We start from the raw sequence: 25,043 nt of genomic DNA on the forward strand, positions 1-25,043 counted from the left end.
AAATGAAGACTTACATTTAAAATCAAATATGTTTCTTTTATTAGGAGAAAACCTTCAAAATTGTATTCTTTATTGTGTTATAGTGGCACATGATTAGAAAGATTTATAATCAAATCACAACATATTGTGTTCTTATCAACAATATCCACTACAACCTACACCATTATTATTATTAATTATATCATCATGGTTTAAATTAGTTCTCAGCTGTACTGTATGATGAAAATGTACTGTAAGTTGTTGAACTGTTTTATCAACAGTTTAATAATTCTCGATTTTTCACTCCAGACGTCAGAAAATGATACTGTTGCAGTATCTGTAAAATCTAATAATCAATACATAAATAAAATGCATACATTTGATGTTGCTAATTCTTTTCTAAAACCATTCATTAAAATTGGAATGAAATAATTTGGTCAAATCTTATCTAAACTTATATATTACATGTTCTCAAATAATTAAGTCTATACTCTTCAGAATAATTAAGTGTATACTCTTCAGAATAAATTTCATATAATATTTTTTTCCAATTCTTTCACCAGCTATAGGTCCATACTTACACCCCCAAAATCCACCCATGACAATGTATATTTGCATCAATGTATGGTAATTTGAGTTGCATTTACATAAAATGAGGAACTTCTGATCAAAAAATCCTTATATATCCAAAGTGGTGGATTGTAACTCCTAATATAAGCTATCATTTAAGTTCAACTACCAAACTGATATAACGATTTGTGATTTGAAATTATGCATAGTTTATTTTAGAGTGAACATTGATTTCAAATTAATAGATAGTAGTACAGAGTATTAAAGAAGTACTCATGTTAGCATTCTGAGGAAAACATTTAAAAAGTTATAATGTACAGTAATCATGATTTGTTCTCTTTAAAGTACAGTAGTACAAAGTATAAGTAAAGAAAAATTATATAATATCCTCTGCAGACAATTCAGAAATCCTTGTGAAAATATGTTAAAACTAGTCAACAACATCATAAAAAAGTCTTGCCAGTTGATAGCGGATGATGAAGGCACCGACACTGCATAGAACCTGTAATCAAAATAAAATGTACTTAATGAAACCACAAACATTAGGACACTAACATTACAATCAAAACTATAAAAGTGCTGCTAGAAACTGAACAAACACAATTAACAAACTATAACTTTTAATTGCAAATGCTGCTTTAAAACGATGGCTATTAGTGTCATGTTGTCTTGATGGCTATTAGTGTCATGTTGTCTTGATTGAAATACATAAATATAATATTTATCTAATAGGAAACTGAGGACATTTGGGTTATGCCCTCTATAGACTCATGGTAGCCAGCAGTGCAGCGCCTACCTAGATGAAAGAATTGTTCATTTTAAAAACTCATTAAAAAGGCCACTTTACCCAGACGAGTGGTAACGGTCAAGGAAGAATTGTGTAGCTTGAACCACATAGAATATATATCTATCGTAAGCAGAAACTACCCGACCACTTTGTGTTGTGTGTAAATGGTCATAAGGGATAAAACAGATTATATACACTCTGTGTTGTGTGTAAATGGTCATAAGGGATAAAACAGATTATATACACTCTGTGTTGTGTGTAAATGGTCATAAGGGATAAAACAGATTCTATAGTTTTATTTCCGTTACCGCTGGTCTGTGTAAATTGGCCTTTAAGTTGAATTTAAGTATGATCTAAGTATGAGTACTTACTTGAATTTAAGTATGATCTAAGTATGAGTACTTACTTGAATTAAGTATGATCTAAGTATGAGTACTTACTTGAATTAAGTATGATCTAAGTATGAGTACTTACTTGAATTAAGTATGATCTAAGTATGAGTACTTACTTGAATTAAGTATGATCTAAGTATGAGTACTTACTTGAATTAGAAGTAAATAGACAGTAAGAGTTTGTTCATGAGTGGGTCCAACCAACTTTAGAACAAAATTAATAATAGTGAAATTATTGACTTGGATCTCTTTCTTATCTTCACCCACATTGTCTACAACATGTATAAGATGTAATAATCTCAATAGCCTCACTATTAATCGACCTGCAAGGAAAGAATTATGTGAGATGTCTACCATTCTATCGTGAGTAAATTGACTTGCCTACTTAAGATTTGGTGTAGTCATTCAAATACATGACCCATTTATATAAATTGCCAAACATCAATTATCCTTTTTTTTCACTTTGATTTTTTTCATATGCATAAAATGTATAAATAAACTAAAAAAAGAAAATGCATGCATTAATTTACTTATTTAAATCGGATATTTGTCATCTAAATTGTCTTGGTATATTCTCATTATATTCATTTTCTCATTTAGAATTGTTTATTCTTGCAAACATTCTTCAAAAATGATGTTATGTTAAATTATGTAATACAGAAACGTAAATTCAAATATCGTATAAATGTATTTTTTGACAGAAACAAAATAAATTTATCTTATAAATTCAAAACCTTACCAATAATGTTCAGATTGTCCAGTCGAAATCGTGTACAGCTCATTTCTAGTTTGTTTGTTTTTTCATTAAAACTGAAAAACAACATGTTTAATTGTAAATTAATTATGGCATTCATTAGTAACAAAATGAGTTAAATACAGTACTACTGTAATAACTTATATTCTGAGCAGTAAGCTGTTATTGAATTAAAGAAAAAGTAGATTGAAGTTGCCATACCTTGGTAACCTGTGACGGGGACAAGGAACAAAATGAAACAGCTGAGGTACTGAGTAGAGAAAATTAACAATTTGTGGTATAAAAAACAACAAAACTGTTTTGCTAAAATGTCCCAATATTGCAACAACAGCAAATGTCATTCCAGAGAAATAACAGAAAGTGTCTCCAACAAACACACGTGATGGGTACCTGGAAAGACATAAGTATAAGAATTTTAAGTGAATCAGTAAAACAAATGTTAGCAACACTCTTGAATATCAGTTAAACCACTGGGATAAACTGAAAGGATTATCCTCTTTTAAAAGATGGTTGAAATAAAAAAACCTGGCCTGACAAACCAAAGAATATAACTCACCAGTTGTGGTATAGCAAGCCTGCACACACTGCACAGTAAGGCAACATAAAGTACAAAGAAAAACGATGAGCTGATGGCCAAGAACCTAAAAACAACATTTTAAAAATATCAATGAAAAATACAGCAACTTTAACCACTGCTTAATAATAACACTGATTAAGCTTGGCAAAGAGGGTGTCATACATATAATAAATAAGTCCATATTTAAAATAATTAATTTTAATTTTTAATAAGATTTTGTGATGGCACTTTAATGTCTCCAATAGGCACATCAAGATTTATTGAATAAGGTAGAAAATAAAGTAATATTTACCATATAGTTCATAGCAGTTGAAAACTACAATTGATAATCCAATCACCAATGATTGGCCTGCTTCTATACCATTTATTCCAGCTAAAATATTGATTGCATTTGTACAAAACACACCAAGCATACCCATGTACACATAATACATGAAACCTGTATTGAAAATGTATTTTATTATTTACTATTGTTTAGGGACCTTATTAAACAAACAAAATAATACAGATGTTAGTAAGCGAACAGATACTGCAATACACTCTAGAAAAATGTGTGTGAGCAAAGTTCACTGTAAATTTAGAACTTGTGCAGGACAGTCAGGGAAAAATGGCGAAAATCTTCCTACTTTCTAGGATTTTTATCAGATAATCTATATTGTTTTGACAACTCTTGTAACATGACCACAGAGCTGATTTTGCAATTTCCCCCCTAAATATAGCATTGTACTTCCCTTCCATGTTTCCACCATTAAATATGAATACAACAAAATAATAACTGAATATTCTTCTCACGTAAATCAACACTGGTGCCAATATACTGTGTAAAAGGTTTTGGCAGCACTACCGTTGTTGACCCAAAGTTGACCATGTAAACCATGAGAAGAGGTAACGTCGCCATCGTTGGTAGCCAAAGTTTGTGGCGCCATTTTAAGTTTAAAACGTCGTCCGCAAATCCAAGAAAAATCATACAGCATATTGACAACAATGCCACAATGAACTCTACAAACTGCAAGATAGATTGTGAATTTAACAAATAAAAAGACAAACTATTCGTTTCGTTTCGTTTATTTATTTTTTCCACTCACTTATATATATATATATATCATTTACATTTACATAACATATATTAAATGTGGGTGGATGGAAGTCACAGTAAGTTCACTGAACTTTAAGTCGTGACTCCCGTATGCCTAAGTATACTAACATTGCTACAGAGTAGACTAAAATATGAATATATAATAGTGAAAGTACATAAAATAAAGAAAATAAAAAAATTTTAAATTATAGAAGTTAAGATAAACCAGGCAATTATATAATATATGATAAAAGGGATAATGATAACAATTAGAGTACAATATGAAATATAATTAAATATGGTATAATAACAAGTATAACGATACCATGTAGCGGAGATTATTGAATACCAGGGTGAAGGATTTAATGCCATGTATCACCACCAAATAAATAAGGATAAAAGATCGGCGAAAAATTATGTAGCATATTCTGACACCATTTTGTGTTTGAAATTAGATTTAAAACTAGAAAAGGAAGATTTCTGTTTAAGTTCATTTGAGAGTGAAGTCCAAAGTTTGGGACCAAAATAATACATAGAAAATCGTCGAGCCTTAACATTTAAATTATCAAGGATATAATTGTTAACAGAGGATCGGGTTTTATAGGAATGGCGTTCGTCAATTCTTGTAAATAAAGCATTAAAATGTGAAGGCAGTAAATTGTTAGATAAACGGTACATAAATGAGGCAACTTGTAATTTATTTAAATCATAAATGTTTAAAACGTTAAATCTTTTAAAAAGTAATTTTGTATGGGCTCTAAATGATTCTCCCGCGCAAATCCGAAGTGCACGTTTTTGTAGTTTAAAAAGGCGGTCAATTTGAGTTTTCTCTAGACTACTTGTCCAGGGGCATAACGTATTAAATTTATCTAGAGTAATTGCCCAACATAAATTGGCATAAGAAAGGTAAGGCAAAACTAAAGTATTATAAAGGGTTAATAAGGTTTTTTGAGGGAAGATATGTTTTAATTTGTTCAATATTCCAACATTTCTAGAAACTAGATTACTGATTTTATTTATATGTAGTTTCCAAGTCAGAGAGGCATCTATGGTTACTCCTAAAAATTGTGTTTCATTAACTCGTTTGATCATTTTATTATCAATGTATATTTGTTCATTTAAAGAATTTGAAATTTTACGCTTAGAAAATATTATATAGTTCGTTTTGAATGTATTAAGAGTTAATTTATTGTGTTTGAGCCAATTTGAAACTTTAAGTAACTCATCATTGACAATTTTAAACAAGGTATTTAATTTAGGATGAGAGAAAAAAATATTTGTGTCGTCAGCAAATAAGATAAAATTTAGTAATTTAGAGCTGTTTGGTATATCGTTAACAAACATCAGGAATAAGAGTGGTCCAAGAATCGATCCTTGGGGAACACCACAGGTTAAACGGGAATAGGAAGAGTTAAAATTATTTAAGGAAGTAAACTGAACACGATTGGAAAGGTAGCTTTTAATTAGTTTTAAAGGAAGGCCTCTGATACCGTAATTTGAAAGTTTATGAATTAAAATATCGTGGTTAATAGCATCGAAGGCCTTAGATAAATCAAGGAAAATGCCAACAGAAAACTCATTTTTACTCAGGGCAATTGTAATTTTGTCAAAAATATCTAATAAAGCAAGATCTGTTGAATACTTTTTCCTGAAACCATATTGGCCTTTAAATAAAATGTTATGTTTAGTTAAAAAGGAAGAAATTCGATTATGCATTATTTTTTCAATTAATTTTGAGAAACAAGGAAGTAGGGAGATTGGTCTGTAGTTATTGAAATGATGAGGATCTTCTTTCTTGTAGATAGGGATGACTTTAGCTATTTTAAAAGAATCAGGAAAAATACCGGTTTGAAAAGAAGTATTAAAAATGTGAGTTAAGGGTTTGCATATAAAATTAGAAACACGTTTAATAATTTTATTGGAAAACCCATCAAACCCAGGAGATTTATTATCTTTGAGGGAAAGTATTATACTGACAACTTCATGTTCGGTTACTGGACTAAGAAAGAGAGAGTGCACACATGGACGAGGTAGGGTAGAAGTATAATTATCATTATCCGACACATGTATTTTGTTAACTAAATTTGGCCCTATACTAGTAAAATAATTATTGAATTCAGTTGCAATTTGTTGAGGATTATTTAATTCAATGTCATTGTTAATAAAGTGAGAAGGAAACGGTTTACGAGATTTCTTGCCAAGGACTCCATTTATTGTTTGCCAGGTTTTTTGGATGTTATTTTTATGGAATTCAAATTTGTCACTGAAGTAATTCTTTTGGGCAGTACGAAGGATTTTGGTAAGTACATTTCGATATTTAACATATTTATCTTTGTCCTTTTGCTTTTTAGATATAAGAAATGTTTTATATAATTTGTGTTTTTTGTCGATAGATTTAATTAAGCATTTAGTTATCCAAGGTTTTTTTTCTTTCCGAATATTTCGTCTGGAACGAGTGGTTTTAATGTTGTTATTATATAATGTACTAAATATGCCGTTGAATAAAGCGTATGCCTCATTGGGTTCATTGGAGTTATAAATACTAGTCCAGTCAACATTTGACAAATCATTACTTAAGGCAGAAATTGAAATATCATTGACTTTTTTTATGTATATATATTTTGATTTAGGTTTCAGGTGTTGGAGAGGTTCTGATTTATGTACTAACAAGAAAACAGGAAAGTGATCCGAGATGTCCGAATATAGAATTCCGGAAGAAATGTTATCGTATAGATTATTACAAAAAATATTGTCGATTAAAGTTGCAGAATTACGCGTAATTCTAGTTGGCCTGGTTGAGAAAAAAGATTGGCTTGATGATAGGAGTATATTTTACCAAGTATAGTCCAGTACTTCTAAAATTTAGTGATAATCGAACAAATGAAAAAGATGGTATATTTATTGAAAGAAAAAAAATCATAATGTTGATAAGAAAGGAATCATTATCATGTTCAACCTACCTCATTATGTGGAAATTTATTTGCATCATTTTCAAACCATTTTTTACCAAATGGAAACGGGATGAATATAAACATTATAATGAGAAACATTGCTCCGCAAATCACACCTAAAGCTTCGGGCCTGTGAATACAAATGGAACAACTACACATGTAACGGAATTCAAATTACTAATCATATTTACTCTCTTCTCTAGTCTAAAACTAGGCCTAGTTTATGCAATACAATGTTTAATGATCGCCAACATTGGCCATCAATATCACGTTTTAAACATCAAATCATTTCTAGGCCTTACTTACACTTGTTTAGCCTCTTTTCCCTTTGCAGGAAGCGGCTTATTCAGGTCCTTCCCCGACAAACCTGCCTGGATGAACAAACCACCGAAGAGAGGGATGATTCGAACTGTTACGAAAAACCCGATAATTGACAGTATAATATTGATGACTAAAGGTCCATCAAGACCAATAACGCTTTCATTAATGGTTGATGAGTTATTATTCAACGTCATATTGAAGTTTTGTGCAATATAAATGTTAAATATGGAGTAAAATAAACGGCCTAGCTCAGGCCTCTTTGCACTTCACACATTACATCAGACCGGTTAATGACACGCTTCACTGATTAACAAAGATAACATAAATAACCTTTAAAACAAAATTGACCAATGAAAATCAAGATATTAACAATTTGATATTGCGCAAAGAAAAATTGAAAAAAAAATTAGGACAGACTTCCTTTTAAAAAACACAGTACTATATTCTTTATTTTACATATTGATCCTAAATTGATGAATACTACTCTACATAATCTAATTAAATTATCTTATTCGGTATAACTCTAAATGCCAAAATACAAAACATACAAAAGATCTTTTTAATTTTTATTTTATTTCATCACAACGCAAAACAGTGATACAAGTCATCAATTACAAAGTTAAAAATATAGCATTTATATGTAAACACATAAGTTGACAAAGTAACATATAATAATAATATCAAACAAAATAAAATTAAAAGATGGAAAAAGAATTACAAAAAAATATCAAAGTCTGGTCGATTCACAACATGAAAATGACACTATAAAATGACATTTATTGGCCTAAACTAGAGATTTATATAAAACAATTAAAGTTGTTATATTTTACATATTTTATCAATCAAAAGCAAGTAACCTACCAGTTACAAATAATATACAATAATCAATAATCAATAAGACAAACTAGTTGATGGACTATACACAAATGTAAATATATATCTAATATTTTAATTTCAAAATACAATTCAGAATTATTTAAAGGTAACATACATTACTGTACCTTACATTTATGCATACACATTATACTAAATTCTACACCATTCCATAAAACCTTTGTGTAACAGTGTATTGATACACATTATACTACATTCTTTGTGTAACAGTGTATTGATACACATTATACTACATTCTTTGTGTAACAGTGCATTGCATGGAAACTGTCAGCAGATAAAAACAAATATAGACAGAAAATATTAGGAAAATTATTGATCAAAATAAATATTGCATTAAATGACAATAATATAGGCCCATGAGACACAGATAAAACAGGACCGTATCAATAGTAACTCTCTTAAAATTTAAACAAAAAACATAGAGTAAATTTGGTAAGATTTTGTGAAACTATTTAAAATGTTTATCAACTAAATTGGTGTAGATCTTAAATTGGCCCTTCTTAGAATTGATGGCATTATGTGCATGGTTCAAAAGCTAAAGAGCTGTCTAAACTATCAAACTTTATGTGACAAAAAAATGTGATGCGCCCAAATATGGAAATGATGTCATATCAACTACCATATTTGGGATTTGTTTTTCATCTCCCATTTCAGTAATTAATATTGAAAAGAATTCTCTAATATACAAACTGTCAAGTAAAAATTACAAGGAAGTTAAAATTGAAGTTTTTTCTGCTAAAAAATAAAATATCATTGTTTTATATGATGGGGATTTTTACTTAAAAAACTTTAAAATGCTTTGTTAAAATTCATTTGTCCTCATTTGACCGAGGAATTTCTAAGGATAATGCCTGCACAATCCATGGGTCACATTTAGAACCCTCACGAAATTCCTCTTTGTTCAATTTCCCTCGACCAGATCTATCCATTTGACCAAATATTTTGTTCACTCTTTTTTCTGCTGTATTCTCATCCGTCGGTAGATCAATCATGTTTCCCACCATTTCGTATATTGCATCTACGATATCAAGCATTTCCTTTTTGTTTATGTACCCATCTTTATCTAGATCATAGAGTTTAAAAGCCCAGTCCAATTTCTCATCTAATGAACCTCTCGACGTTACAGATAATGCAGAAATAAATTCTTTAAATGAGATATATCCATCATTGTCTGTATCAAATACATTAAACACAAAACTTGCAAATTTACTAGGATCTCCATTTGGGAAAAATTGGTGGTATATCGTTTGGAATTCCTCTCTTTTCAAAGCACCACTAGGGCAATCCTTCATAAAATCCTTGTGCCATTGTTGAATTTCTTTTTTGTTAAAATATGTACTATCTTGGATTTCTTTAATATCAGTTGCAGTCAGTTTACTAGGAGACTTCCCCATTGTCTTACAGAAAATGAAATAGATTTTATTTTTAGGCCTACTAGCCTACTACTATTAGGCCTAGTATTATTACTATTACTAATAATATATTAATAATACTACTAGGCCTAGGCTATTTTACTGCTGGTCTGTCTACCACCTCAATGTACTGTTCTGTTCTTTTAAACAAGAAGAATTTATTGTCGGATGTGTTCCCCATAAACTCTCACCATAACTGTTATATATTAAAATTGTCAAATCGAAAATAACTTAAGATTATGGCAATAGTATCTATCTATCGCTGGTTGCAGATGACCGTTTTCCCCGTGAATTCTCCAGACAACGTAGAGGCTAGGAAGGATTGTGTATTTTTTGTCGAGTGTTTGGTTGATTAGGAAAAGTCAGAGGAGAGTTGCTGTGCCAGCGCTAGGTGGCAGCACAACATTATGTTTTTTTATTTATTTATTTGGAATTACACCTTTAGATCGGTGTGGCACACTTAGCACAAAGGTGCATCCTTCACAATATAAAATATAACAATTAACAGAAAAGTAAAAAAAGGCAAAAGCAACTATCAACCCCTATCCTACCCCCCCCCCCCAATTTACATCGATACATACAGTAGATCATTACTTTACACAATGAATACAAAACAAGATATAGTAAAAGTGTATAAAATAAAATAAAATCAGCTGATAAACACAGCTTATTACGAAAAACCCCCAACTCCTCCCCCCTCCCACTTTTTTTTCAATTTACTTAATGTAGCAATGTAGATAACATAGTTATTGAGTCATGGAATTCAGTGAATCATTTCGAAATTGCCATGCTTGTTTTAGGTATCTTTTACAAAAACTATCTAAAATATGTTCACACTCTTCATCAATTAAATTATCTGAGTATCCCAAAATATATTTATAAGATATATATATATATATGTAAGATTAAATTAGGGATATGAATAATATGTTTTATATTCCACAAAAACGGAAGGAGGCCAAAAAAAAATATTCGAGATTATTTATTACAATAATGCATATGTATTTAAAAACATAGAGAGAAACACTAGCCAGGCTTGGCATCGGCATCTAGACTTTACAAGTTCTTGTTCCTAATTTTCTGACATAATTTAGTGTGTTCTTAAAATTGACAGCGCTAAACATAAAATTTACGAGATAAATATCTTGTATATATTTCAAAATACAGTATAATGCGGTACGGTAGAATAATAATCTTCTAATGTAAAAGATTAACAACAACAAAATTTAACAGTATAGCGTGTTGACCGAGAATGACTAACAATTCCCTCAATTCCCTCTTCCACACTGCACATGCACAAACTCATTTGCATAATAACAACACACCGCATACCAAACTACGGTGCGATATAAATTCTCTTCGAAAACACGTATAACGAATAAAAAGTTATTAAAATTGAGGGCGCCAAACATAAAATTTACGAGATCGAAGGGAAGTCGGGAAGCTTGACAGAAGAAAAAAAAATGATGGTGTGCTCCCTTGCCTCTAGCACGGTAAGGCCCTCTCACAGCCTTGGGTCTCGACATCAGATGCTTTGATGTTATTGCCTCATGATGACGTGGTGGAAAGGGGGACGTTTAAGTCTGTGAACCCCAAACACAGAAGCTCGCATAGCTTTAACTCTTTTCCACCGACCGGCATGGGTTTGAACCCACGTTAATCGTGTTCCACGACGCTCTACCGTCTGAGCTATCCGGTCCTCTGGTTCATAGCAACGTTAAAACTAGATTAGTTTTCTCAATATTACGTCATGAATATGCAAAATTAAGGGAACTAAACATATAGATTTATAACTCTATTCCACCGACCAGCGTGGGAATCGAACCCACGACATCCGTGTATTAATACGGCGCTCAGTCGCCTGAGCTAACTGGTCATTTTGTTTCTAACAAGGTTAATATGAAATATATGACGTAACTATGAATTACGTAATACACGTATAAATAGACTATTATCAGCTGTTCAGTCATGTACGGTGGCGTAACGGGTAATGTTCGGTTTTGAGTACTCTCGGCTCTCACAGAGTGGGTTCGAACGTTTACGGATATTTTGTTTTAAATGGAAAATAATAAATATAGTTTTTCTTTTATTTTAAAAGAGAGATATTTAGAATGTTTTAAATTTCAGGCCTAAACAAGTGAACCTTTTTAAAAATCAGAAACAATTAAAGTCGTATATTGGCATTCATTTTCCATTAAATAGAATACCATAAGACCTCGAAAAGAAGCCCATGTGCTCTTTCATTTGTTTGTACTCTTGGGTGGGCCTTTCAACTTCATTTCTTTAATCTCTAATAAAGATTAACAAAATCAAAATGTAACATTGCGGCATGTTGACCGCGAATGACTAACAATAACATCTTCCCCATTACATTAATTTTTCAGGAATTTGTATGATTTATTTTCTTTTTTATTTTTAAATGCGCCTTGAGCACTCTGGAGTGGTATGTGCGCTATAAAAATCTTATTATTATTATTATTATTATTACACCTGCACAACACAAATTCATTTGCATAACAACGCATGCACGGCATACCAAACTGTTTAAAATAGAGCTGCAAGGTCCCCTGAAATTACACTTATAATTTGAAAAATATATATAATATACGAGTCTTCAGTACCGCCACCATGCTTGGGGCTGAGCAAAGAAAATTTTTGAAAAATAGAGCAGATATGGTTTCCGCCCGAAAAATTGCACTTTACATGATTTGAAATATGAAACAAATTATATGAGACACATCGGCATCTTTACAATGTTATATATTTGATCTTATAGTCCCCATTAACCAACCCCATTTAAGAACGGAGACAAACTGTTAGTTAAAACATATTTATTCTGGGACGTTGCGGCCAATACACGCCAACTACCATAAACCTTTATACGTAACAACATATTAGTACGGTAGAATAATAATCTTCTAATGTAAAAGATTAACAAAAACAAAATTTAACAGTGTATATGACTAACAATAACATCTTCCCTATTACACCTGCACAACACAAACTCATTTGCATAACAACATGCACGCACGGCATACCAAACTGTAATAGAAATGCAAGGTCCCCGGAAATGAAACTTACATTTTGAAAAATATATATATACGAGTCTTCAGTACCCCCACCATGCTTGGGGCTGAGCAAAGACAATTTTGAAAAATAGAGCTGCCCGAAAAATAGTATTTTACATGATTTGAAATACGAAACAAATTATATAAGACACATCGGCATGTCTTTACAATGTTCTATATTTGATCTCATCAGTCCCCATCCATTAACCAACCTCATTTAAGAACGGAGACACTGTTTGTTTATAACAATATTAGCTCCACCCAAATGGTGGATTGGTCATGTAGACTTATAATTTCGTTTCAGATATCAATGTATAGGCTACGTGCAATTAGTTTCTTTTATCAGCTTTTGCCAAGGAGCTCGATGTAGTCAATCGCTAGTGTCTGACTATTGTTAGCATGATTACTTGTAAGATCTTTACCAAAATGAAAATACAGATAGATAGTGGGCAAGGACCACTCCATTAAATTTTGGAGGCAATCCAAGCCATGTTCCCAATTCTGAAGCACTTTTTAGTATCATTTTCAGACCTGCTAGTGTTAAAAGATAGGAGAGAAAATTGGGTCTTTACAAAAAAGAGCTTAGTCCCCGGAAAGTGCACTTATGCTTTGACTCGGCCGGTTCGACTCATGATGTGTGGTGAATGGGGAACGTATCATTCTGTTGAATCCCAAACACAACCCAGCTTATTGTCAAAACGCTCCCTCTTCACGTTCCAAAACCACAATTTCCTCTCTTTTTTGAGTTTTCATTTTGTTTATTTTTTGGGTTATTATTACATTGTAACAAAACTGAATTTAACACTATTTATTACACTATTATAATTTATCATTAATGTTATGATATATGAATAATGTGAATTATTTGGTGTCACAAACAATTTTAAATAAACAACATTTTTTATTTCACATACACATTCTCAAAACCAGCAAATAAACAACAATGATACTTCAATAGAATAAACCTTGTTTTATTTAGAAATTAAAGTCATTATAACTACAAAATCAAATAAAGATTACACTAAAAAAACGTTCAAAATGGGATTTTATGAATTCATAGTGTAAACCTTGCATTTCAATTTCATCTGGTGCATTGAGGCTATTGCCATCATGGACCTCTACAATTTGAGGCATCTGGTACCACAAGGCTATTTGTTCATTATATAATATAAAAACGTTGGATTTTCATGATACAGTAGGCTATTAATTTTTTCTCCAAACCTTGCCACAAGTATAAAACAAAAAATAATTCTATAAAAATTTAAAGTGATCTAAATGTTTACCCGACAGGTACTACTGGCCTACCTACTACTACTGGCCTACCTACTACTACAAATCAACATAAACAATTTGATCTAAGAATTCAGTTTACAGTGTTACAACAAAACTCTTACAAAAGTTACAAATGGGACCAAGCTAGCCAATACATGTTTGAAATGCAAGCATGTCTGGGTGTATAAAATAATTTAACAGTGGGGACATCAGCTGTGATTACAACAAACTGTTAATAGTGTGGACACACATTTAGTTGCCTCCTCACTGGTGAATATCAGCAATCCATTTTTTCTGATGCAACAACTTGCCATGTGTTTGTTTTTAAGCTTCAGTCTCTTTCCCAGTGGGAGACATTTCAAACTCAACATCTTGTGGACCACTCTTTCCTTTCCTGAAATTAAAAATATTAATAATAAATTAAATACCTACATAAACAAGTTACATTGTTAGAGATTGTTGAATGAAATGTAAAAAACACAAACTAATCTGCTGGCTTCTGCATAAAAACATAGAGATGCCAGGTGAAATAAACCAACCAATGACAATTAATCTTAATAAAAATGCATGAAGAAGAACTTTTGATTATAATTAAATCAAGATGGTATTATACATTGTTGTTGCCAGTACATCTTTTGAGACGAGTAGGGGGTTACCCCAGTGTACTAGTCCACACACACACGAGTAGGGGGTTACCCCAGTGTACTAGTCCACACACACACGAGTAGGGGGTTACCCCAGTGTACTAGTCCACACACACACGAGTAGGGGGTTACCCCAGTGTACTAGTACACACACACACACACACACACGAGTAGGGGGTTACCCCAGTGTACTAGTACACACACACACACGAGTAGGGGGTTACCCCAGTGTACTAGTACACACACACACACACACACACACACAGTCCTGTGCAATTGGAACTGGATCGTTTTAGAGGTATTTATCACCTGTTGGTCCCACCCTTCACTAATGTACATCTTAGTGAAAAAATCAACTTTTTTTCTTATATTATTCCACTTACATTGCATAATCATTATAGTGATCATCACGTTCTTTATCATCATCATCTCGTAGACGACAGACAACCAAGATGATTACAACAACAATGATTAAGATTGCAGCCATGATACTACCAGCTATTGCACCAGCAAGCTTCTCTGGTGCCATGCGGTCTGAAAATAACAACACATTATTTGCAATATCAAGCAGTGAGCGAACCGGAGCTCGAACCCACAACCTCTGGATTGCGAGTACAATACTATTACCACAATGGGTGATTCGTTTGTTTGCTATGGGTGATTCGTTTGTTTGCTATGGGTGATTCGTTTGTTTGGGTATTCCTTTATTTATTGAAGATTGTAAAAGGTAACTTTTTATGCTGAATTTTATTCTGTTCTTTTTTATAATTTTTTATTACAGTATTTATATTATCTGAGGTTTTTTTGTGTGTTTGACTGTACTCATGTAAATTCCTGTGTTTCTTGTGTCTTATTAAGTACTATTTACTATTTTAACTTCAGCTTGAACCCATAATCTCTAGATTCAAGTACAATGCTCTTACATCCACTATCAACTTTATATTACTATTATAACTTGATAATGATATGTAGACATTCTAACCATAGCAGCCAGTGTACAGTTTTCCAGTCCATTCTTCATTCTCAAGATCACACTTTCGTTTGGAAGAACCGTACAATTCGTAGCCCTCATCACAGTTGATGCTAGCTTCTAAATCATCATTTTCACCATTTATGTCAATACTTCCATGTTCAACTGGATCTAGACCACCGCAAATTGGACTTGCTAAAATAAATCAAACACAAATATAAATTAATCAAAATGAAAAAAAAACAAAAAACAAAAATCCAATTTGTGTCAATTTTAAAGCATCATATGTACCAATGAGATGCGATTTGGTACCAAAATGGCATAGTGGAACCAATGAGGTAAGATTTGGTACCAAAATGGCATAGTGGAACCAATGAGGTAAGATTTGGTACCAAAATGGCATAGTGGAACAAATGAGGTAAGATTTGGTAACGAAATGGCGTAGTGGAACCACTGAGGTAAGATTTGGTACCAAAATGATCGAAAACAACAAAGCCAACTTACGAATGCAGTCATTGTTGAGATCATCACCAGTCCAATCCCCATTATCATCACAAACACGATATTGAGTTCCAACCAACACAAAATCATCATCACATTCAAATTCAATCTGGGATCCAATGAGATAATTGCGTTCACGGAAGAACGTCTTGGTTCCATTAATTGGTGTTGGAATGTAGTCGCATACAATAACTGAAATAAAAATATTAATAATTTAGGTTTTTGGAACAATCTTTTTTTTTGTCTTTATGGGTTGTGCTACTTCTATTACAATATTATGCCATCACCTAAGTTCATATCAGGGTTTATAATTTTATCTTAAATACAAAATTACGTTTTTGAATAAACATTACCATAATTCAATATGGTCAACTTACGATCCACTGAAGCATTTCGGTTTTGCCAATAATGATCGTAGGCTTCCTTAGTAGCCTTCCCAAGCCAGACGTTTTCTGTCATACGAACATCATACTCACAATATTCATTGCCATCGCACACCTTTAGAGAAAGGATTTTATAAGAGAGTCTGCAATAGAGTCTACAGTATAATCCACAATACTTATTTATGTTCCGTAAAAAAAAGACAAACTTATTCTATTTAAAAAAAAAGTATCATACTTGTTCCATCTCCTCTCTGACAAGACTTGGTAAATTATTAGGAGCAATAAATGACGGAATGAACGAGTTATCCTGGTAATAATCATGGTTTGTTCCTGCATCGTAATGGAATAACCTTTCTGAGGCATCTCTTACTTCCCCTGAAATATAGAAAATTCAAAAGTTAATCAATTAGCATTTACATAGAAGTGATCCACTGAGACATTATATTATGAATATTTAACTTTCTACATTCACCTTTTATACTACAGTTACTGTACATTCTGCATATATTTAAACTATAATTTACGAAGGGTAAATCACATTTGAAATTGAGAATTCCTAATGTTTTATACTATTTTCATCAGTTAGTACATCATTTTGTAATCACCATCACAGCTACTGGATGTCAAACATTCATTTTATCCTCCATCTTAACCAGTAATTTACAACTTACAGCTTTTGCCAAAATCATAAATAACTTGTGGAGATGCATCAGGACTGATCAAAGTGCCCCCGTTATCTTTTAAATCATCATCTGGGTTATCATTCCAAGACCCCATGAGTCCTTCTACACGATTCTGAAACAAAAAAAGGACGAGTTATGTGTTTTCATTCCCTTTCTCATGATTTATTATCATAAGTAAAAAGATTAATTTAAGCACTGTCTACACTTTTAAACAATGTGATGTGCCCATATGGACACAATGATGTCATATCAGTACACTATTTTGGCACAAAACACTTTTTGTCCAACTAGATTGACTGTGTAGACAGAGCTGTAGAAGGCATGTGGCTTCATTAATTGTAAATAGCATATAATGTATATTAAGAACTTAAAAATAAATTTAACTTACTTTGTAATCTTCCGGTATAAAGACATGGCAGATAAGCATGTCAGCCGTTCCATTAATAACAACCCCGATGAGGGAGTCTTCAAAGGTCACGCTGACTCGTGTGATGTTTCCATTCTCGTATTCATACGGCATATTCAAATATACACCTATTCAGTAAAAACATTGAAGTACAGTATTTATTTATTGTTTTTCTCTTTAAAGTCAATTCATGATCATACAAATCTACACTGGTACTTTTATTTTCATTTTTCTGTGCTATAATTATTGGTTACTCTCCTTTAAAATGGAGGAACACTCTTACCCATAGTAATATATAGTAATATATATAGATACAAAAGTTAATAATGGTTCACAATTACAAAACGTCAAGCAGTAAAAATTCTACGAATTTATTAACAAAAATTATCTAAAAGTAAATTGATGACATAAAATAACTTGCCATTAAAGTGCAAGATAGTTTGTCGCTTTAAGTCAAGAACTTCGCCGTTAACAAGGACCTCCAATATGGTACGTTCACTACGTTGGATGTGAATTGTATCTGTATCTTCTTCCTTCATTGCAACTGCTGTTAGCACTGTGGCTTGAACTAAGTCACCTGTAAATAAATAATACCAGAGTGTGGTCAACTTAGCTTTGACTAACTCACCTAAATGACACTAGAGCGTGGTACTCAAAGAAACAAAATCTATTCATTTATTAAAGATACTTATTCAAATCTTGGCATAGTGAATGAATGATTCAATACCATCAGTATTTGCAACCTGTTCTGTACGTCCTTGAATGGTGAATGACGTTCCAACACCCGACGTTGTCTTCATCAGGGTATATTCTCCTTTTCCATTAAATGTATAAGCAACACCGTCAAAGGTCATCACATGTGGGTCACCAAAGATAGCAGCTACAAAATATGGAGTATATTACAATTTTCTAACTGTTATTATTTATGTATTTATTTAATCACTGTCGTTGTATTTGTTGTAATTATGTAATAGTTATATAGATACAGTATTACCAGTCTGCAGTCTGTACTAATTCAGTTTCATTTATTTTGACAACTTACATTTAATAATTATTTGATAGAAATTATAGTTTGTGTAGTGAAATTACAAACCTGTTCTTGGAGGTTCATACTCCTTGCAATCAGGAGTCTCTCGTAAACGCTGATAATACTCGCATCGATTGCCCCAAACACAACAGAAGAAGTAAGGCAGTCCATCATACAGCCAATGAGACAACAGTGGAACCTGGTACTGAGCATTGTACGGTGGTATTCCTTCCTTTGTGTACTTTCTAGAGAAACTTGCCTCCTCACTGTCTCCAGAGTAAACCAAGTTTTCAAATTCATCATAACAGCAAACACTGTCAGATCCACGTGGGCTAGCAGAATACAATAACACTCATCAATTAAACTGATAATGGAATAAAGCCTACATAAATTATTTTATAATATATACCTCAGTAGCTTAACAGCTGAGTACTCACTGGCTAAACCCAGGGACTCCAGATGAACAACCCAATGCAACTACCCAGCATTGGAGGGCTTCTTAGGAGTGTTAAACCAGGGACCCCAGATGAACAACCCAATGCAACTACCCAGCATTGGAGGGCTTCTTAGGAGTGTTAAACCAGGACCCCAGATGAACAACCCAATGCAACTAACCAGCATTGGAGGGCTTCTTAGGAGTGTTAAACCAGGGACCCCAGATGAACAACCCAATGCAACTACCCAGCATTGGAGGGCTTCTTAGGAGTGTTAAACCAGGGACCCCAGATGAACAACCCAATGCAACTACCCAGCATTGGAGGGCTTCTTAGGAGTGTTAAACCAGGACCCCAGATGAACAACCCAATGCAACTACCCAGCATTGGAGGGCTTCTTAGGAGTGTTAAACCAGGGACCCCAGATGAACAACCCAATGCAACTACCCAGCATTGGAGGGCTTCTTAGGAGTGTTAAACCAGGGACCCCAGATGAACAACCCAATGCAACTACCCAGCATTGGAGGGCTTCTTAGGAGTGTTAAACCAGGACCCCAGATGAACAACCCAATGCAACTACCCAGCATTGGAGGGCTTCTTAGGAGTGTTAAACCAGGGGCCCAGAGCATGAACAACCCAATGCAACTACCCAGCATTGGAGGGCTTCTTAGGAGTGTTAAACCAGGGGCATTTGCCGCCTGCATTACACCACTGATAAACTTGAGAAAGTGAGTGAGAAATCTAAATTCTTGCATCCCCATAAATGTATATTGCTTTCTATTTGTAATTCAATTCAGTAGATGTAATATGTAATTACCTTGGAACAATATTCTCTACACAATGTACAATGGTCGATCTCTGGTAACAATAAAATTCATCGCTCTCCAAGTTACACTCTGGCGTAGGTCTAAAGCGCCCTCTGTCAGCTAATGCTTGACTGAGGTTACATGGGCAGGGTTCAAGCTCTAGGACGTACTCATCCTCGTTGACCTCTTGTTCGTACCATTCCTCGCAACGCATGGTTGCCCACAGTTCTTGGTCGTTTTGATACCAATCGTACAGCATGTAGCCTAGTGGATGAATGTCACTCCAAAGGGCAAAGTCATCTCTGAAATGAAAACAAGTTTAAGTGCAGGTAAATGGGAAAGAAATAGTAAGAGTGAACATTAGCATGTAATGAGTATTTAATACAACATATCGTAGGTGTCCCTTGAACTTCTTTAAGGTTTTAATTGATATTCTGTTTTATAACCAGCAACCAATTTTGTTTTTATACCTGTTTGTGAAACACAATAAAGATAACTTGAACTTAATTAATAATAAGTATTATTCAAGTAATTTAAATACAAAGAAATTTATTGCACAATAAGAAAATGCAAAGTAAAGAATGTTTCTGCTTACTTTTTCCACCTTCTAGTGACACGAAGCGCGCCAACTGCATTGTGTTCTAGGATTTCCCAAGTCGGTCTGGGAGTCCACGTAAAGTGTCCGGTATTTGGAGCATCGTAGGTGATTTCTTCCGCCCATTCCCATTTTGGAATACCATCCACCTCAGAGTAAGCCATAAGATCAACTCTTATCTCTGTATAATTAATTCTTAAAGGATCCCATTCAATGGTGACCTCACGATGTGCAACCTGCCACGATTCACTGTCAGGATTTACTCGCCACACTCCGTAAGGTACAGCACCAATCTCAACTTTAAGCAACAAAGTGACAATAGGTCCAAGTGTGTGAGTTATAATGTTATAAAGGGTTATGTACAACACAGTATCACTACTAGAATACATTTCTTATAATTTACAATCACATATAAAGCGGACTTAGCATTTACTATTGCACATTTAGCCATGAAATAACTCCATGATTTAGCCTAGACTGGTCTACTAGAAAGTACACCAGTCCTTGTCTTTTAAGGCGAGCGAGTGCGATCGCTCACCTAACTGCCCTTGAGGAGTGCAATTTACAACATGCTTAAATTTGGTAAACTTCTACACACAAAAATACAATCAGCACACCTACACTACAGCACCCCTGAATGTATTGAGGAGTGCAATTTGTAGCACACCTTTAATTTTCAAAAGACAAGCAAGGCCTGGTACACATACCTATATCAAACTTGCCAACATAAGCAAAACTGGCCCTGTCATTGATTGACACAGCGATATCAATGCGACCTGTCTGAAAGAATGAGGGCACTATACACCAGGCTTTGTTCTGAGTGAGGTAAGTGCAATTGGAGAACTCTATTGGGTTGTTTTCTGTGCCAAAACGAACCCAGATATCATCTTCACTATCAAAGCAAGGACCGGTCACAAATAGGTCGTCATGTCCCATCATCGAGGTGTACGTTGGAAACGTTCTCACAGTTCCTAAATTAAAAAAATTCATAAACTCACATATGAATTGAAGACAACAATTACAAGCTCAGTCCAAGTCTAAATTTAAAAAATAACTTCAGTAACCAAGTAAACGGACTGTTTTTGCTTATCCCTTTTGATATTTAAGTGAAGTAAAATAAGTGAAATATTGAGTTGGTACCACATTTTCCCCCTTTATAGCACCCTCTATGGTTTGATGTATTAGTATATCGCCCTCTATAGTTTCATAGGACTTATATTTCTTATTTGTATTTAGAGGTCTGAAGCCCTGCAGCATACATTACCTGAAGGTTTACATCCTCCATCTTCAATTTCAGTCTCACTAATATGGTACAGCCACAGGCCAGGCTCGTCTACATTGCTCTCAGTTACCCATCGGAGGATGTTACTCGTTCTGGAGTATGGTAACGGCGTTGAACGATCTCCATCTCCATAATTAAACCCAGCCTAGAAGAAAATGTATTCTCTCACATAATCCTAGTGATACTATCTCACCCACCTGACCACCATAGTAACCGATTCACTCGGATTTAGAATAAATGGGTTTCTTTTCTGGGAGATTCTGCACCATGAATGACATGTGGTCTTTAGTCTATACTGACGTCATACCGATCGAAAGTTTTATGTCCGTGCATGGCGCTGTTTTATTACGCCCCGCCCCTTATGTACCCCAATGAGGTATTTCAGCAGTTTACTTATATTAGACGGAGGTAAATAAGCCTTCTGAATGCCCCCTCTGTTACAGTATATATATAGTATTAAATACTAAAATCAAATGATATCAAATCAAATCATGAAGGCTAAGTAACGTACTTGAGCTGCGGTACCGCCTCTACCGGTATCCGGGCTTCCTTCACTCTCAACTCCAGCAACCCAATCGATTCGTTTATAATTAAACATAGAAAAAGTCTCAAATTCATCTGTACCAACAATCAATTGAAACGTGTTACGCTGAAATTTAAAAATATATGTTTTTAAAAGAGTGGTACAAAAAATGATGAGATCCATTTAATATACACAATTTTATAGTGACGACCAAATACCGTCCATGTAGTTTATAATAATGCCCCCGAAAACATGAAGACACATAATTTAAACGGTTAGCAAACATACAATGTGCAGCAGCTTCCGGTTTACTTTTTTCTTTAAATTACAGTTGTCTCATGTACCCTTTTTTCAGATCCAATTTGTGTTTGACAAAGTAAACTGTTAATATGCACAAAAATGGCATATTAAAATTTTTTTTTAACGAAGCCATTACATTAGGCATACTACTCAAGCCTATACTTTCAGTAGGGCCTCCTACGGTCTTTTGTTTCCCTTAAAGTGTTGGTTGAGAGAAATAAAGAGTAACTGTAACCTTTGGACTTGTGTTTAAATATTCGAAAACGAATGCATGGCGGCTCGTTATAATTAAAATACATATGAACCACTTCAGAACAAACAAATGCGTCATTGGCCAACTCTGCATATATTTGTGTACATGCTTTATTTTTATTTATGAGATCTGTGTATGTTATGATATCAGATCACGAAACAGATATTTACTTACGAGAATGAATAATCGTGGTTAAAAATGTTGTTTATATAAAACAAAAATTGGTATTTATATTAAACAAAATAAACAATAAATTACCGGGTTATTGTTTCCACTTTCACCATAAAACCCAACATCAAGCCATGTTGCAATAATTAAAAACTTTGCTTCAAAATCCATGTAATCCACAAAGAAATCGTGAATTTCTTCATTAAATCGCTGAAGTTGGTCTTCGTCAGTCTCCATTCTGTAGTAGACGTAGCCTCGATTTGATATGTCCACATTTGCCCAAAACGGTGCAATCATAATACGCTGACTTACGGGCTAATAAACATAAAATAATAAAAAAAAAAACAAAAAAAAAAAACGAGACTATACAAGCATTGGTTTAAGCTTGGTTCGCAAGACGGATCGCAAGGGAAAAAAGGGCAACGTAAGTATTGACCAATCAGAAGCGGTGGATTATTCGTCGCTCAGTCATTGGTCAACTTGCTTGCGTTGCGCGTACGTCCTTGCGTTACGCGTCTGTAGCGAGGCTTTTGATGGATGGGAAATCAACCAAGCACTATACAGTTGTATTAACAATTCACCATCACAATCGTCTGAATCTTAAGTATGTACTTACCGCTCCGAATTGATCCAGAACTGGACCAACGGGCATGGGTGGTTGAATATCATCGTACACGTTCACTGGGTCCACAAACGAAAGTACTCCATTTTCATTTACCTTCAAGAAAAAATAAGATTTCTGGCGTTGAATTTCACCAAATTCCCTGCCAATCATTTATAAACTGTCAGTGATCCGAATTACGTCGACGTGATTCCTGCAGCAAATAAACGTAACCCAGCGCAGCGCATAACTCTAAACTCAACGTTGACACGACGAATACATGACACTCATTCTTTTTATTTATTCGTCGTTTAAATATTAATTATTGTATTGCTTACGTAAGATTTCCAGTATTTCTTGTTGTTGAATGGAAGTCCATATTTGTGTTCTAGTGGTTTAGAATAATCATCGTTGGTTTGTTGCAGAAAATTGTCTCTATTATCCAACCCGTAAGGATACAGATCTGAAATAAATAAAAGGATCACATTATAATGTATATTGTCTTTTCTAAGGGCAGTCAAAACCTTTAAGGTTATAGCAACTTGTTCCTCTGTTTGCCTGCCCTCCTCCTGTATTTTTATTCATTTATATATGCATTTATTTATAATTGGAGGAAATTATTATTGTATTATTATTATTATCAAAATTCAATATCAAAGGACTCGTCAACTAAGGCCTAAATTTAAGAAATATAAAGCAAGTGTTAAATGTTATATTATCGAATATATTATATAAACTTATGTTTATTATTGATGACAATGCGAAGAATCAATGGCCGTATTCACCATTCACACTTAGGCTAAGGGAAACACTACCCTTAAAATAAAAAAAGAAATCTTCTATCTAAATGAATACATTTAAGGGAAATACCTAAATAGTTATTGAGTTAAGTGAAATACGGGAAATATGCAGTTAAGTGTGATTGTGAATACGGCTAACAGATGACTTAGTAAGGACTAAAATGTTAGTCATGACCACACCCGTGATACCATTTTGTAAAAGCCTGTTTTAAAAGAACACTATCTTCAATTGTATAGATCCTAAAAAAACACATATAACTCACCAAAAGAAGAAGCGATAGAGATTAATACAAATAAAGAAGTTGCCCGTAAAAGCAGTCGGTTTAACTCCATCATAACAGTTAAATTACAAATCGTAAAATGGAGGCACAGATTACCAGTTCCCGCCTAGGACGACGAGATGTCGCTAATATAACGCCTGTTGTGATGATAAGAGTAGGACTTTGTACTCATCATAGTTTGAAAAACAATTTAAAATCAAACTGTAATCAAGAGATACCAATCATAATGTAAACATTACTCATATTATACCGTGAGTAGGCCTTATACACAAATATACATCACGTTTTTAGCTTTCTATTTATCCTGGGGTGCCACATTTTGGGAGGCATATTA

General features: G+C 33.6%; 2 protein-coding genes and 1 pseudogene across 3 annotated transcripts; all 3 read right to left on the reverse strand.

Moving 5' to 3' along the window:
* Positions 1-22: 22 nt before the first annotated feature.
* Positions 23-7,677, reverse strand: LOC140056653 (UDP-N-acetylglucosamine--dolichyl-phosphate N-acetylglucosaminephosphotransferase-like). 2 transcript variants are annotated; one of them, XM_072102100.1, is made up of 9 exons: positions 7,392-7,677; positions 7,095-7,215; positions 3,852-4,065; positions 3,352-3,498; positions 3,039-3,123; positions 2,684-2,872; positions 2,468-2,538; positions 1,879-2,051; positions 23-1,051 (listed from the first exon to the last, which is right to left on the reverse strand). In XM_072102100.1, the coding sequence occupies exons 1-9, from the start codon at positions 7,598-7,600 to the stop codon at positions 980-982; spliced, it is 1,281 nt and encodes a 426-aa protein (XP_071958201.1). In that variant the 5' UTR covers positions 7,601-7,677; the 3' UTR covers positions 23-979. The 2 variants fall into 2 exon arrangements, with proteins under 2 accessions (XP_071958201.1, XP_071958202.1); XM_072102101.1 differs by having other exon boundaries at positions 996-1,051; positions 1,845-2,051.
* A 319-nt stretch (positions 7,678-7,996) lies between these two features.
* Positions 7,997-10,060, reverse strand: LOC140056312 (neuronal calcium sensor 1 pseudogene; annotated as a pseudogene).
* Positions 10,061-13,700: 3,640 nt separating this feature from the next.
* On the reverse strand, positions 13,701-24,761 carry LOC140057018 (sushi domain-containing protein 2-like). The gene is made up of 20 exons (XM_072102552.1): positions 24,692-24,761; positions 23,967-24,091; positions 23,644-23,745; positions 23,118-23,342; positions 22,295-22,432; positions 21,766-21,928; positions 21,209-21,472; positions 20,502-20,799; positions 19,918-20,208; positions 18,733-18,998; positions 18,367-18,519; positions 18,061-18,216; positions 17,622-17,767; positions 17,222-17,345; positions 16,786-16,925; positions 16,545-16,665; positions 16,171-16,359; positions 15,679-15,861; positions 15,080-15,230; positions 13,701-14,446 (listed from the first exon to the last, which is right to left on the reverse strand). The coding sequence occupies exons 1-20, from the start codon at positions 24,759-24,761 to the stop codon at positions 14,377-14,379; spliced, it is 3,375 nt and encodes a 1,124-aa protein (XP_071958653.1). The 3' UTR covers positions 13,701-14,376.
* Positions 24,762-25,043: the final 282 nt, after the last annotated feature.

Source organism: Antedon mediterranea, chromosome 8 (assembly GCF_964355755.1).
Source record: "Antedon mediterranea chromosome 8, ecAntMedi1.1, whole genome shotgun sequence".
NCBI lineage: Eukaryota > Metazoa > Echinodermata > Crinoidea > Comatulida > Antedonidae > Antedon > Antedon mediterranea.

Excerpts from the sequence above, each read along its gene's own strand:
- LOC140056653 (XM_072102100.1), bottom strand. The coding sequence starts at position 7,600 with ATGACGTTGAATAATAACTCATCAACCATTAATGAAAGCGTTATTGGT. Across the intron at positions 3,499-3,851 it reads TGGCACCAGTGTTGATTTAC|GTTTCATGTATTATGTGTAC; the intron begins GTGAGAAGAATA and ends TTTTCAATACAG. Across the intron at positions 2,052-2,467 it reads GGACAATCTGAACATTATTG|GTCGATTAATAGTGAGGCTA; the intron begins GTAAGGTTTTGA and ends CTTTCCTTGCAG.
- LOC140057018 (XM_072102552.1), bottom strand. The coding sequence starts at position 24,761 with ATGGAGTTAAACCGACTGCTTTTACGGGCAACTTCTTTATTTGTATTA. Across the intron at positions 22,433-23,117 it reads AAAGTGGAAACAATAACCCG|CGTAACACGTTTCAATTGAT; the intron begins GTAATTTATTGT and ends TTTAAATTTCAG. Across the intron at positions 21,473-21,765 it reads TGGAGGATGTAAACCTTCAG|GAACTGTGAGAACGTTTCCA; the intron begins GTAATGTATGCT and ends TTTTTAATTTAG.